This window comes from Mobula hypostoma, chromosome 3 (assembly GCF_963921235.1).
Source record: "Mobula hypostoma chromosome 3, sMobHyp1.1, whole genome shotgun sequence".
Taxonomy (NCBI): domain Eukaryota; kingdom Metazoa; phylum Chordata; class Chondrichthyes; order Myliobatiformes; family Myliobatidae; genus Mobula; species Mobula hypostoma.
Window position 1 is genome coordinate 851900 of NC_086099.1, and position 12305 is coordinate 864204.

Sequence of the window (12305 nt, forward strand, 5' to 3'; positions counted from 1 at the left end):
CCTCACATTTATCAGCATTAAACTCCATCTGCCCTCTTTCAGCCCACTCTACTAACTGGCCTAAATCTCTCTGCAAGCTTTGAAAACCTACTTCATTATCCACAACTCCACCTATCTTAGTATCATCTGCATACTTACTAATACAATTTACCACCCCGTAGTCCAGATCAGTAATGCATATGACAAAGAACATTGGACCCAGTACAGATCGCTGAGGCACACCACTGGTCACCGGCCTCCAACCTGACAAACAGTTTTTCAATTTCCAATCGAGCTTCCTAAAAACTCTCTTCTAGACCTTCTCACCTCGTCTACCTAAGTTATTGGTGCTGATATACGGTTGCTCCAGTTCCTTAATACATTCTCTTAGAAGCTGGAGCTCGGTGCAATAGATGCAGATTTGATTATCCGGGAGGGTGAACAACGTCTAGACCTCCCGCATTGCAAAAACGCTACAAAACATTGCCCCCAATTTTCGCTAACCGACGGGGAATGGAGAAATAAGATCAAAATGGTAGAGTTGCCTGATACGTTTCCACCGCCTACACTTGAGTATCTTAGAGTGGCGCATTCTGAAGCCTAGCACACTCAAAGGCATTGCCCCGACACCTGCACTTGAAATTTCCGCCTTCTCTGTCGAACCCCTCTCTGTTGATTGGTATCCGCACAACACATTTCCCTTGAGATGTTGCTCAGATTACTGGTGTCTTCCACAGAGAAGACAGATGTAAAGTATCTATTGCTCTCATCCATCATTTCCCTGAATCCCAGTCAAACCTCTGCAGCATCATGCTCAGTTTATAATTCTTCTTCCTTCGAGACTGTCGCTTATTTTTCCATATCTTCAAAAGTGTTCTTCCAGGATCCTTTTGCTGTCCCTCTTAATCATACAAAGTGCGCTGTTGAGAACTCAGGTGATCATCTATAGCCATCTTTTCTACCCAGTTCATGTGCTCAGCCTTCTACCCTGTTTAATAAATCAGCGGAGATCTGTCCCAGCTCTGAGCTCGCTCTCAGCACAGTGCCGGTCGCAGTCCTGCGACGCTGAACATCCGGGTTTGCTGGCAAGTCTTCTTATTCGTTATTTTCTTCACATTCTTCAAACCCATCACTTTTCCAAATGACCTGCTGAAACGTTCTAACGGCGAATCCGAACAGTGGGACGCACTGAGAGGACCGGGCACAAGTTCCATGGATAGGTTAATGAGCCGCGAAGCAGATAGATTTCAGAATACGTAGATATGACTATCTCTATTTTCTCACAGGCCTGGCCTATACACTGTACTTGGAATGGACGAAACTACTCAACCTGTGAATGTGTATGTGCGCGGGGCGATAAATGAACTAAAATTTATCGACTTGGTGTTCAAACTGTCGGGAGCGCTCCGGTAACACCTTGTGATCTTAGCTCCTTAAGCCGCCGCATCTGTAGCGCTTTGTTAAAGCCTTTAAGAAAGTCTAATAAAACAACAATTGACTTTTCTTTGCGGTCAGATTTACTAGAGCTGTTGGACGCGGTTAAGATAACTTGGCAGAGATAAGGGATCCAGCATGATACAGTTGATGATGAGCTAGCAGGTTTATGATGATGTGGGTTACATGTATGTAAGGGAGGACAAGGGCAGACAAATGGCGAAGAATGCAGGACTGAAGTTGCCGCATTTAGAATGAGATGGACGAACTAGTGGTGCAATTAGAGATTGGTCACAATGATGTTGTGGGAATCGCTGACTACTAGTTGAAGGACTGCCAATTTTGGGAGCTTAACATCTAAGGATATACTGTTTTTGTCAAAAGGACATACAGGAAGGCATGGGCGTTGTGGTGGCTTTGTTAGGAACAGATGATATTACATTTTTTTGAAAGAGGTGACTTAGGATGAGAGAATGAGGAATCTTTGTAGGTGGAGTTAGGAAATTTTACGGGCAAATACACATTGTGGTTACGTTGCTACGGGAGCTCGAAAAGGGCATGTAAGAATGAAAGGTTCAGGCATAAAAGGGAGACACTGCCTAGCGGAGCGGTCATCAAAATAGCGGTTTTCGGCGGAAGTGATCTCAGGCAGAGTGGTAGGCGTTGGCTTATTTGGGCTTCGGCGATAACGGGTCGAGACGAGGTAAGTAACCTCTGAGGAAGAGAAACAGGAAGTATGTCTGTGAGGCCGGTGTTCTGTACTGTGTGTGAGATGTGGGTAGTCCGGGAAACAGCCAGCCTCCCGGTCGACCACATCCGCACCAAATGCGTGGAGCTGCAGCTCCTTAGGGAACGGGTTAAGAAACTGGAGATGCAGCTCTATGACTTCCGTCTGGTCAGGGAAAGTGAGGAGTTGATGGAGAGGAGCTATAGGCCAGTAGTCACACCGGGGATTCGGGGGACAGATAGATGAGTCAAGAGTGGGAAGGGCAGGTGCCAGATACTAGAGAGTACGCCTGTAGCTGCCCCCCTTAAAATTAAGTACTACCGTTTGTGTATTGTTGTGGGGGGGGGGGGGCGACGAGAGGGAAGCAATAGTGGCCGCGCCTTTGGCACTAAGTCTGGCTCTATGTCTCAGAATGTTAGGGAAAGGAAGAAGGCAAGAGCAATAGGGGATTCTAAACTTTGGGTTTCAGACTGGCGATACCGTGGAAGCAGGAAAGAAACGCTGTTGGTAGTTGCCTGCCAGGTGCCAGGGTCCGGGATGTTTCTGATAGCGTCCAGGATATCCCGAAGTGGGAAGGTGATCAGCCAGACGTTGTGGTAGGTATTGGTACCAACCACATAGGTAGAAAAAAGAGGAGGTCCTGAAAACAGTCGACAGGGAGTGAAGAAGGAATTTGAGAAGCAGGACGTTAAAGGTAGTAAGCTCGGGGTTACTGTCTGTGCCACACGAGAGTAAGTATAGGACTAGAGTGAGATGGAGGGTACATGCCTGAAAGAGGGAATGGAGCAGGGGGCAGGAATCCAGATTCCTGTATCGCTGATACCTCTTTTGCGGCAGGCGCGACCTGTACAAAAAGAATGGTTTGCACTTGAATCCAACGGGCACGAATATCCTTGCTGCGAGGTTTACTGAGGGTACCGGGGAGAGCTTGAACTAGCATTACTGAGGGTGGGAACCAAACTGAAGAGACAGAGGAAGAGGCAGTTGGCTCACAAACAGAGAAAGCTTGGAGACAGTGTGAGGGGGAGGATAGGCAGGTGATAGGGAAGGGGTACGCACAGAATTATGGTTTCAGATGTGTCTATTTTAATGCAAATAGTATCATGAACAAAGCCGATGAGGTTAGAGCGTGAATCAGTACTTGGAGCTATGATATTTAGTGGCCATTACAGAGAGTTGGACGGTTCAGGGGCAGTAATGGTTACTAATAGTGGCAGCCCTTAGATGTCTCTGAAAGTACAGGGAGGGAGGCAAAAGAGGTGTGGGAGTGGCAATGCTGATCATAGATAATGTCACGGCTGCAGAAAAGGAGGATTTTTAAGAAGGGATTGTCTACTGTGTCTCTATCAGTGGTGTTTGGAAACTGGAAGGGGTCCGTAAGTCTTCTGGGTGTTTTTCTTTATAGACCATCGAATAGTAACAGGGACATCGAGGAGCAAATGGGGAGACAGATTCTGGAAAGTTGTAATATTAACATGATTGACGTGGTGGGAGATTTTAATTTCCCAAATAATAATTGGCATCTCCCTAGAGCAGGGAGGGAATAGATGGTGTGGATTTTGTTAGGTGTGTTCAGGAAGCTTTTCTAACTCAATATGGAGATAAGCCTACAAGAGTAGAGCCTGTACTTGATCTTGTATTCTGGAATGAATCTGGTCAGGTGTCAGGTCTCTCAGTGGGAGAGCACTTTGGAGATAGAGATCACAATTCCATCTCATTTACCATAGCATTTGAGAGGGATAGAAACAGACAAGTTAGGAAAGCGTTTAATTGGAGTAAGGGGAAATATGAATCAATCAGGCCGCAGTAATACGTATATCATTTTGCATACTGTTGAATGGGACGACCTGCCAGTGGTTGCGTCTCTGGCACCGAGACTAGACCCTCAGCTCAGAAGGGAAGGAGGGAAAAGAGGAGAGCAGCAGTGATAGGGATTCGATAGTTAGGGAGACAGATAAGATTCTGTGGAAGAGATCGAGAATCCCGGATGGTCTGTTGCATACCTGGTGCCAAGGTCCGCGGAACGAGTTCTCAGTATTCTCAAGAGGGAGTGTGAGCAGCCAGATGTCGTGGTCCATGTAGGCACCGATGACGTGGGTAAGAAGAGTGAGGAGGTCTTGAAAGGTGAGTTCAGAGAGTTAGGCGCCAAGTTAAAGGACAGGACCACCACGCTAGCAATCTCAGGTTTGCTACCAGTGCCACGTACAAACGGGTTTAGAAATAATAAGATAGCGCAGATAAACACGTGGCTGAAGACATGGTGCAGGCGGGATAGATTCAGATTTATCGATAATTGGCAAGTTTTTGAGGGAAGGTGGGAGCTGTTCCGGCGGGACGGTTGACATCTGAACTGGACAGGGACAAGTCTTCTTGCAGGGAAGTTTGCTCGAGAGGTTCCAGTGGATTTAACCTAGATACAAGAGGGAAGGGGAACCAGAGTGTAGAAACAGATGTAGGGGAGAAGGAAGAAAAAGGAGATAGTAAAGCTGTTTGCACCGTTAGTGATAAACAGAGAGTAAGAGGTGGAAAATTTCTTAAATGCATTTATTTTAAAGCTATGAGCATTGTAAGAAAGGTGGCAACTAAATATTCCTGAATTTCGTTGATTCAGGTGCGATAGAATCGGAGGGACAGGATGTGGGGTGCTGCATTGCTTGTCAAAGAGAATATTACACCGGTGCTCTGGCAGGATAGATTAGAGCGCTCGTCTAGGGAGCCTATTTGGGTGGAATTGAGGAATGGGAAAGGTGTAGTAACACTTATAGGAGTGTATTACAGACCACCTAATGGGGAACGAGAATTGGAGGAGCAAACTTGTAAGGAGATAGCAGCTATTTGTAATAGGCAGAAGGTTGTCATTGTGGGAGATTTTAATTTTCCACACAAAGACTGGGAAGCCCATACTGTAAAAGGGCTGGATGGTTTGGAGTTTTTAATACGTGTGCAGGATGGTTTTTTGCAGCAATACATAGAGGTACCAAGGAGAGAAGGTGCAGTGTTGGATCTCCTGTTAGGGAATGAGATAGGTTCGGTGACGGAGGTATGTGATGGGGAGCACTTCGGATCCAATGATCACAATGCCATTAGTTTCAATATAATTATAGAGAAGGATAGGTCTGGACTCAGGGTTCAACTTTTTGATTGGAGAAAGTCTAACTTGAAGGAGATGCGAAAGGATTTAGAGGGAGTGGATTGGGACACATTGTTTTATGGGAAGGATGTAATAGAGAAATGGAGGTCATTTGAAGGTGAAATGTTGAGGGTACAGAATCTTTATGTTCCTGTTAGGTTGAAAGGAAAGGTTAAAAGTTTGAGAGAGCTTGCAGAATCAGAGTGGACAGTTATGCGTGGAACCAAAAGAGATAGGGGAGATTTTGAACAATTTCTTTTCTTCGGTATTCACTAAGGAGAAGGATATCGAATTGTGTAAGGTAAGGGAAACGGTTGGGGAAGTTATGAAAACTATGAGGATTAAAGAATAGGAAGTATTGGGACCTTGAGAGAAGTTAGTGTGGAAATAGCAGGGGCTCTGACTGAAATATTTCAAATGTCATTAGAAACGGGGATGGTGCCGGAGGATTGGCGTATGGCTCATGTTGTTCCACTGTTTAAAAAGGGTTCTAAGAGTAAACCTAGCAATTATCGGCCTGTCAGTGGTGGTTAAATTAATGGAAAGTATTCTTAGAGCTGGTGTATGTAATTATCAGATAGACAGGGCCTGATTAAGAACAGTCAACATGGATTTGTGTGTGGAAGGTCATGTTTGAGAAATCTTATTAAATATCTTGAAAAGGTTACTAGGAAAGTTGATGGGGGTAAACGTAAAACGGTGGTGTTGTCTACATGTACTTCAGTCAGGACTTTGACAAGGTTCCACACGGAAGGTTAGTTAGGAAGGTTCAATCGTTAGGTATTAATATTGAAGTAGTAAAATGAAATCAACAGTGGCTAGGTCGGAGACGCCAGAGCGTAGTGGTGGATAACTGTTTGTCAGGTTGGAGGCCGGTGACCAGTGGTGTGCCTCATGGATCTGTACTGGGCCCGATGTTGTTTGTCATATATATTAATCATCTGGATGATGGGGTTGTAAATTGGATTAGCAAGTATGCAGATGACAGTAAGATAGGTGGCGTTGTGGCTCATGAAGTAGGCTTTCAAAGCTTGCAGAGAGATTTAGGCTATTTAGAAGTGTGGGCTGAAAGATGGTAAATGAAGTATAATGCTGATAAATGTGAGGTGCTACAGTTTGGTAGGAGTATTCAAAACAGGATATACATGGGAAATGGCAGGGCATTGAAGAATGCAGTAGAAAAGAGGGATCTAGAATTAATGGTGCATAGTTTCCTGAACAAAGCTTTTGGTATGGTGGTCTTTATAAATCAGAGCATAGGGTATAGAAGTTGGGATGTAATATTAAAATTGTACAAGGTATTGTTGAGGCCAAATTTGGAATATTGTGCACAGTTTTGGTCACCGAATTATTGGAAAGATGTCAACAAAACAGGAAGAGTACGAAGAAGATTTACTAGAATGCTACCCGAGTTTCATCACTTAAGTTACAGAGAAAGGTTGAACAAGTTGGGTCTTTATTCTCTGGAGCACAGAATTTTGAGGGAGGCTTGATAGAAGTATTTAAAATTATGAGGGGAATGGATAGAGTTGACGTGGAAAGGCTTTTTCCATTGAGAGGGGGGGAGATTCAAAAAAGAGGACATGAGTTGAGAGTTAAAGGGCAAATGTTTAGGGGTAACATGAGGGGGAACTTCTTTACTCAGTGAGTGGTGGCTGTGTGGAACGAGCTTCCAGCAGAAGTGGTTGAGGCAGGTTCGATGTTGTCATTTAAAGGTAAATTGGATAGATATATGGACAGGAAGGAATGGAGGATTATGGGCCGGGTGCAGGTCGTCGGACTAGGTGAGAGTAGGAGTTTGGCGCGAACTAGAAGGGCCGAGATGGTCTGTTTCCGTGTTGTAATTGTTATTTGGCTATATGGTTATAAAGAACTAGAGCATCTGCAGTCAAAGCGGCATGGTCAGCAACGCAGATCTGCGACGGGCACGGTGCAGAGAGGGGAGCTCAGTGCTGGACCAGATTACGAATGAGTTATTTAACAAGGCAAAAGGCTGAGCACATGAACTAGGTTTCAGAGCTGGTTATAGATGATCACATGAGATCTCAGCAATGTACTTTGTGCGATTGAAACTGACAACGAAACGACGCTGGATGAACGCATTTGAAGATATGGAAACAATAAGCGATGGGATAGAAACATAGAAAAAACATAGAAAATAGGTGCAGGAGTAGGCCATTCGGTCCTTCGAGCCCGCACCGCCATTCAGTATGATCATGGCTGATCATCCAACTCAAAACCCTGTACCAGCCATCCCTCCATACACCCTGATCCCTTTAGCCGCAAGGGTCCTATCTAACTCCCTGTTAAATATAGCCAATGAACTGGCCTCAACTGTTTCCTGTGGCAGAGAATTCCACAGATTCACCACTCTCTGTGTGAAGAAGTTTTTCATAATCTCGGTCCTAAAAGGCTTCCCCTTTATCCTCAAACTGTGACCCCTCGTTCTGGAGTTCCCTAACGTCGGGAACAATCTTCCTGCATCTAGCCTGTCCAATCTCTTTAGGATTTTATGCCTTTTTATAAGATCCCCCTTCAATTCTCTAAATTCCAACGAGTATAAGCCTAGTCGATCCAGTCTTTCATCATATTAAAGTCCTGCCATCCCAGGAATCATTCTGGTGAATATGAAATAGAAGGAACAATTACAAATCGAACAAGATGCTGGCGAGGTTTCAACGGGCTTATGGGAAAGACAACAGTAATTTGATCAACAGTCAAGGGAAATGTGTTTTGCGGCGCAAATCAACGGAGGGTGACTCATTAGAAAAGGCAGAACATTCAAGTGCAGGTATGAATCTGGGCATTAGAGTGCACGAGTCGAAGATTGTCAGGCTTAGACAAGAGAAAGGTATGTGGCAACTTTCTCTTTGCTTTCTTATTTCTCCATTCCTCTTCTGCGAGCGGGAATTGTCCCAGTGGCAGTGGTTTGTACTGTGCTTGAGCTGCGGGAGGTCTGGAAGACGTACACTCTCCCGGGTAAACAAATTGGAACCTGGTGTACCTAGCTGCAGTATCTGATAGAGTGTATTAAGGAACAAGAGCTACAGCTCGGTCATCTTTATCTCATACGGGAGTATAAGACGTGATTGCTGGAAGCTAACAGTGTGCAGCTGTAACCGTGTGAACAAGTTTGCTTATAGCATAACATAATTAGAGGTGCAAACAGAAGTGGGCCACACACACCATCGATGCTCCGCCATTCCATCATGGCTGTTCCCGGATCCCACGCGAACCCATGCAGCAGTCTTACCCTTTGGTGTCCTGCCTTACCAGGAAACGATCAAATTTCACCTTAAATATGTGAACGGACTTCATCTCCAACATAGTCTGTGGGAGAGTAACCCACAGATTCACTACTCCTTACCTTTATTTTGAAGTATCGTCGCTGGATTTGCAGGCAGTTCCCTCTGTATCTGGATTTGCCCACCACAGGAAATATCCTCTCCACTTTCACCCTATCTGGTCCTTTCAACATTCAGCAGGTCTCAATGAGATTCCCAGGCATTATTGTAAATTCCAGTGAGAACAGAGCCAAACCTGCCAAACACTCCTTATATGTTAACTCTTTCAGTCCCGGAATTAACCTCATGGAATTCCTCTGGTCTTAAACTTTTTAAAATACTCCAAGTGCGGCCTGACTTGTGTCTTATGAAGGCTCAGCATTTCCTCCTTGCTTTTATATTCTATTCCTCTTGAAATAAATGGCACCATTGCATTTCCTATATTTACCATGGAATCAACGTTTAAATTGGGATTCTTGGAACATGACTCCTAAGTCTCTCTGCTCCTCTGAAGTTTGAACCGCCTCTCCATTTAGATTATAGTCCTCACTATTGTTCCTTCAACCAAAATTCATTACCATACATTACCCAAAACTGTAAGACATCAGTAATTACACAACATCCAGTGCAACATACCTTTCCCGAGTAGGATCGAACATAAGCTGCTCTAAAAAGCCATCTTGTAGACAGGCAGCAAATTCCTCTCTTACGATCAACACTAACCTGATTTTCCCAATAGCCTTGCATATTGAAGGCCCCGTTACGATTGTGTCATTATCCTTGTTACATGCCTTTTCTAGCTTCCTTTGCAATTTGATCCACACATCCTGTCTACTGTTTTGAGGTATATATATGATTCCAACAATGTGTATTCTTCCCTTAAAATTTCCGACTTCCAGCTACAATGATTCCACTTTCTCAGTCACCACTTTCTCAAAATGTAATACCATCTGTTAACGACTCAGCCATCCAACCACATATGATTTCCTGCCTGTCCTTTTCATACAAAGTATATCCTTAGATACTAAGCTCTCAACTATGGCTTTCTTTCAGCCAGTACTCAGTGATACCTACGACGTCATGGCGACCAATCGCTAACTGCACCACGTTTTGTCCACTTCATTCTGACTGCTGCTCGGATCCATATGCGGAATCTTCAATCCTGCATTCTTCGCCCATTGAATGTTGGCTCTGTACTAGAATTTAACTCCTTACTCTGTCTGCATTTGTAACCAATCACTGACTTGCCCTCCCTTATAGGCATGTGACACATATCATCTACTATTAAATCTGCTGGATCATTCACAATAGTATCATACTCGATCACGTATCTCTGCCATATTATTCTAAACACGCCCAACACCTCTAGTAAATATGACCACAAAGAAAAGTGAATTGTTGTTTTCTGAGATATTCAGAAACGCTTTAACAAGATGCCAGATATGAGGCTCCAACGAGCATGGTATTACCAGAGCGCTCCCGACCCGACCGTCAGTTTGAGCACCCACGCGATACAGCAGAACTTTTGGTTCATTTATCATCTCAGGCACATTCACAGCTTTCGATTTCCACTCACCCGTAACCGCCCGGAGCTCTTATTAATGCAGATATGGAGCGTTCGCCGTGCCTGTGGGGAAAATAGAAATAGTTATATAGAAACATAGAAACATAGAAAATAGGTGCAGGAGTAGGCCATTCGGCCCTTCGAGCCTGCACCGCCATTTATTATGATCATGGCTGATCATCCAACTCAGAACCCCGCCCCAGCCTTCCCTCCATACCCCCTGACCACCGTAGCCACAAGGGGCATATCCAACTCCCTCTTAAACATAGCCAATAAACTGGCCTCAACAGTTTTCTGTGGCAGAGAATTCCACAGATTCACCACTCTCTGTGTGAAGAAGTTTTTCCTAATCTCGGTCCTAAAAGGCTTCCCCTCTATCCTCAAACTGTGACCCCTCGTTCTGGACTTCCCCAACATCGGGAACAATATTCCTGCATCTAGCCTGTCCAATCCCTTTAGATCTTATACGTTTCAATCAGATCCCCCCTCAATCTTCTAAATTCCAACGAGTACAAGCCCAGTTCATCCAGTCTTTCTTCATATGAAAGTCCTGCCACCCCAGGAATCAATCTGGTGAACCTTCTTTGTACTCCCTCTATGGCAAAGATGTCTTTCCTCAGATTAGGGGACCACAACTGCACACAATACTCCAGGTGTGGTCTCACCAAGGCCTTGTACAACTGCAGTAGTACCTCCCTGCTCCTGTACTCGAATCCTCTCGCTATAAATGCCAGCATACCATTCGCCTTTTTCACCGCCTGCTGTACCTGCATGCCCACTTTCAATGACAGGTGTATAATGACACCCAGGTCTCGTTGCACCTCCCCTTTTCCTAATCGGCCACCATTCAGATAATAATCTGTTTTCCTATTTTTGCCACCAAAGTGGATAACTTCACATTTATCCACATTACATTGCATCTGCCATGAGTTTGCCCACTCACCCAACCTATCCAAGTCACCCTGCATCCTCTTAGCATCCTCCTCACTGCTAACACTGCCACCCAGCTTCGTGTCATCCGCAAACTTGGAGATGCTGCATTTAATTCCCTCATCCAAGTCATTAATATATATTGTAAACAACTGGGGTACCAGCACTGAGCCTTGCGGTACCCCACTAGTCACCGCCTGCCATTCTGAAAAGGTCCCGTTTATTCCCACTCTTTGCTTCCTGTCTGCTAACCAATTCTCCACCCACACCAATACCTTACCCCCAATACCGTGTGCTTTAAGTTTGCACACTAATCTCCTGTGTGGGACCTTGTCAAAAGCCTTTTGAAAATCCAAATATACCACATCCACTGGTTCTCTCCTATCCACTCTACTAGTTACATCCTCAAAAAATTCTATGAGATTCGTCAGACATGATTTTCCTTTCACAAATCCATGCTGACTTTGTCTGATGATTTCACCGCTTTCCAAATGTGCTGTTATCACATCCTTGATAACTGACTCCAGCAGTTTCCCCACTACCGACGTTAGGCTAACCGGTCTATAATTCCCTGGTTTCTCTCTCCCTCCTTTTTTAAAAAGTGGGGTTACATTAGCCACCCTCCAATCCTCAGGAACTAGTCCAGAATCTAACGAGTTTTGAAAAATTATCACTAACGCATCCACTATATCTTGGGCTACTTTCTTAAGCACTCTAGGATGCAGACCATCTGGCCCTGGGGATTTATCTGCCTTCAATCCCTTCAATTTACCTAACACCACTTCCCTACTAACATGTATTTCACTCAGTTCCTCCATCTCACTGGACCCTCTGTCCCTTACTATTTCTGGAAGATTATTTATGTCCTCCTTAGTGAAGACAGAACCAAAGTAATTATTCAATTGGTCTGCCATGTCCTTGCTCCCCATAATCAATTCACCTGTTTCTGTCTGCAGGGGACCTACATTTGTCTTTACCAGTCTTTTCCTTTTTACATATCTATAAAAGCTTTTAGAGTCCGTTTTTATGTTCTCTGCCAGTTTTCTCTCATAATCTTTTTTCCCCTTCCTAATTAAGCCCTTTGTCCTCCTCTGCTGAACTCTGAATTTCTCCCAGTCCTCAGGTGAGCCACTTTCTCTGGCTAATTTGTATGCTACTTCTTTGGAATTGATACTATCCCTAATTTCTCTTGTCAGCCACGGGTGCACTACCATATATCCATAATCTGGAATCCATCTGCTTCCCGGTTCATTAAAC

General features: G+C 44.5%; 1 protein-coding gene across 2 annotated transcripts in view; it reads right to left on the bottom strand.

The window, feature by feature from the left end:
* Positions 1–12305, bottom strand: part of LOC134343341 (uncharacterized) — a 207682-nt gene that overhangs the window by 107558 nt on the left and 87819 nt on the right. For both annotated transcript variants that reach the window (XM_063042027.1, XM_063042028.1), the window contains exon 9: positions 10131–10181. In XM_063042027.1, coding sequence (XP_062898097.1) covers positions 10131–10181 — 51 coding nt within the window. The remainder of the gene's footprint in view (positions 1–10130; positions 10182–12305) is intronic.